General features: G+C 36.6%; 1 protein-coding gene across 1 annotated transcript; it reads left to right on the forward strand.

The window, feature by feature from the left end:
- Window positions 1-335: 335 nt before the first annotated feature.
- Window positions 336-1355, forward strand: LOC106325293 (transcription repressor OFP1). Its single transcript, XM_013763333.1, has one exon. The coding sequence runs from the start codon at window positions 367-369 to the stop codon at window positions 1165-1167; it is 801 nt and encodes a 266-aa protein (XP_013618787.1). The 5' UTR covers window positions 336-366; the 3' UTR covers window positions 1168-1355.
- The last annotated feature ends 2333 nt before the right edge of the window (window positions 1356-3688 follow it).

The raw sequence follows: 3688 nt of genomic DNA on the forward strand, positions 1-3688 counted from the left end.
AAACATACACAATGAAAACTAATATTATCTTAAATTAAGGTAAGCTAAACATTTTGAAATATTCGTTAACATTAATTATATATTTATGTATTTTTCGGTTAGTATTAGGGCGGGCCAAACCTAGTTAATAAAAATAGAAGTGTCAGTGTCAAATGTAGGCGAGGGAAATGAAAGGCGAACATAATCTAACACAAAATCAAGAAAAATGGAGAGAGAGAATCCCATTCTCACCTATACGTTTTATAACTTGCACGTTTTGTGGATCCCACACGTACTCACTCTCCCACCCTATTATATAATCTCCACCCTATTTTTGCATCTCAAAATCTCAAAACCACCATTTTACAGAATAAGAAGAAAAAAGAGATGGGTAATTATCGGTTTAAGCTATCGGAATTAGTCCCTAACGCATGGTTTTACAAACTGAGAGACATGGGGAAATCAAGGAAGAAGCAACAAAACAGCACGGTGTCTCTTTCTCCCATCAAGAAACACAAACCAGTTCCTACTCCAACTCCTACTCCAACCACATCGCTCAGTCCTAGACTTCCTCTTCGTCGCTCGTCTTCTTACTATGCAAGGCCCAGAAAGTCTGTCCGCAACCGCGCCACGACCGTCTCCTCTGCTCCTCCGAAGCAAGTCACTGAGTCTTTCTCACCACCCGAGTTTCGCTCTGATCAACTACTCATCCCTGAGGAGAGCTCCTCGCACAGCCCTTGCAGCAGCTGCGTTAGCTCCAAAGCCGCAACCCTTACGCCCCCTCCGGAACTCGATCTCCATCCGATCATCACCAAACCCACCACCACCGTGCGCAAAACGGCTGTGAGTACTTCTCCCGCGGGTGTGAGACTTAGACTGCGCTCGCCAAGGATCTCCACGAGGAAAACTGCGAGCAGCGGCGGCGCACGGATAACCGGCACATCGGCGACTGCGAGTTCGCGGCGGAGCAGGGCGGTGGTGAAGGCGTCGGTAGACCCGAGGAGAGATTTTAAGGAGTCGATGGAAGAGATGATCGCGGAGAACAAGATAAGAGAGTCCAAGGATCTAGAGGAGCTTCTAGCTTGCTATCTCTGTCTCAATTCTGACGAGTATCACCACATTATCATCAATGTCTTCAAGCAAATCTGTCTTGATCTTAATCTTCCCATCTATCTTTATAAACAATGACCAAATACTATTTATCTTCTTTACCCATTATAATTAGTCCTTAATCTATAGTCTATTATATAATTTGTTAGCATATCTATATAACTATTTTTTTTTTATCATATGCATGGTTATTAATGTATATATAGCTAGAGCATATAGTCTTGTACTTGTCTAAAGGTGGTGCCATTCCTTGAAATCTCAAGTACAGGGGTATTTCTACCCAAATTGGTGCCTCTTCCTATGAATCTTACTACTGCACGGACAAACATGGTTTGACACACCAACATAAAGTGTTACTCTGTGTTCAATTCAATGTGGATTGTTATTAATTACGCTACAGAATCAACTTTTCCATTATGAATCATAACTCCTTTTTTTGTCGTGATGTCCCTCATGAACCTATACAGAAGGTCTTCTAGATTTCTACAATGAATCGGAACTTATTATCTTTTTTTACATTCTAATGTTCAAAAACAAAAACTATACTATATGGCCTACGCTTATTCACATGATATGTAGTTAAGAGTTAAAAGACTGATATGATAGAGATCATTAGTATGCAATTTAGTAGCTAAACTCGACCTACGATACCGACAATTCATTAAATCCGCATCTGCCGTATTTTCAGACCTAACTTTGGATATGTGCGTGCGTGTGCATTTCTCAATTTCACGTTTATATTTATTTTATTTATGTGTGTATTTAATTGTTTTCACTAACATCCACGTATTATTTTCTATATACTTTTATATGCATGCATACACACAAGAGTACGACAAATAAGAAGAAAACAAAACGATTTTGCTTTTAGTCATGTAAGTGCCAAAGAAAACAAATATTCAATTGGTCCCTTTGTTTACTTCAGTGATGGGTGACAAATGACAACAATAAATAAAAAATAAGTAACATATAGACAAAATCAAAACAATAAGTTCATTAGTGATTTTTATTACTATAAAAATATAATTTCTCCGGATACGAAGGTAAGATGTTCTATATTTTTCTCTTACAAATTTATGATGTTTTGAGATATAATTAATATATATATTTTTTAAAATTTAAACATAAATTAAAAAGGAAAGTTATGAGTGGTGAAACTTTATTGATATAATCAAAAAGTAACAATTAAAATAGTGTATTTATTATTTCTTAATATGTGTAAAATCTTAAACATTTTATATGTAAATCCAGAGGGAGTATTTATAGAATAATTAATACTGTTTTTTTCATGATTTTCCACCTCGTAAACATATTTTATAATTAATTAAAACTATGACACATTATCAATAATTCATTTGATTAAATTCAATAATATTTACATATTTTAGAATAATGTTTACAAAATTCAATACATAAGTTTCAGAATCTAAGTTTGTTAAAACCTACAAATATATAATCATATTTGAAAACAAATTGTTATAAAATATTAAGACAATAAGTCAAATAATAATTATTAAATTTGAATGTTTAAAATGTATTTATACTAATTTAAAGATTAAATCATTAAAAATCAATATATAAATTTATTTAATTACATTTAATTATAATATAAAATATAATCAAACTATAAAATATCAGATTATTTTGGTTTATTTTCTTTTCTGAAATATATATTTTTGGTTGTGAACCAAGAATAATTAGTTTACTATGAATTGTGACTTTTTGGCATAAATTTGTAATGGAATGAATATTACGCTGAATTTCAAAGCAAGGACTCTGATTAAAAGGAAAATTAAAAGGTACACAAAATTCTTATCTTTTTAAGTATGAGAACACGGTTGAAAAACGAGAGAGAGAGAAAAAATTTTCTCTCTGGTGTCTCTCCCCACTCAGCCGTCAAACCCTAGTTCACACATTTATGCCGTTCGTTTTCAAGGAGGCCGACGACATAGTTTTCACCGTTGGTCTCATGCCCCACTGGATTCTTCTTGTTCCAGCCACACCCACCGATCCTATCTTACGGCGTCGCTTCTTTCTTGTTCTTGTGACTCTGGATCTCTGTTTTTCAGATTTAAGCGAAAGTAGAAGTGCCTGCTTCTCTTTCCTGGAGTGCGGCGAGGTCGCGAGCGTTTGAAACCACCGGTGGCCTTAATCTTCTGACTCCTTAGTGCGTCGGCCTTGGATCTGGGTCAGATCTGAATCGCTACTCATCGAGTTTTAGGTTGAGAGAGTAGCTACCTCTCCTCCTTTCTCCGACTAGCCTCCCGACGAGTTCTAGGGCTACGAAGCTTCAAAGGGTGTCAAGCCTCTCCTCAGGGGATTCGTCCTCAAAGAGCGGCGGAGTTGTGGTCTCCGTTGAGGGCTTCTGAATCTAGTTTTAGGTATCATTACCATGGCTGCCTCATGTCAACTTGGTTCAGTTCTCTCTCTGTTGAGTTTATATAGGGTGGTTGGATGCTTAGGGTTCTCTGAGGACAGTCCCGATGCCTCTACCTCTTGATATCCGACGATTGAGACTTGCCATTGGTGAGACTAGCCTGTTTTGAGGGTCTTCAGACTTCTCATGTTCTTCATCTCCTTCTTCAAGCTCCGGTTTGTT

The sequence above is a fragment of the Brassica oleracea genome, chromosome C2 (genome assembly GCF_000695525.1).
Source record: "Brassica oleracea var. oleracea cultivar TO1000 chromosome C2, BOL, whole genome shotgun sequence".
Lineage (NCBI taxonomy): Eukaryota > Viridiplantae > Streptophyta > Magnoliopsida > Brassicales > Brassicaceae > Brassica > Brassica oleracea.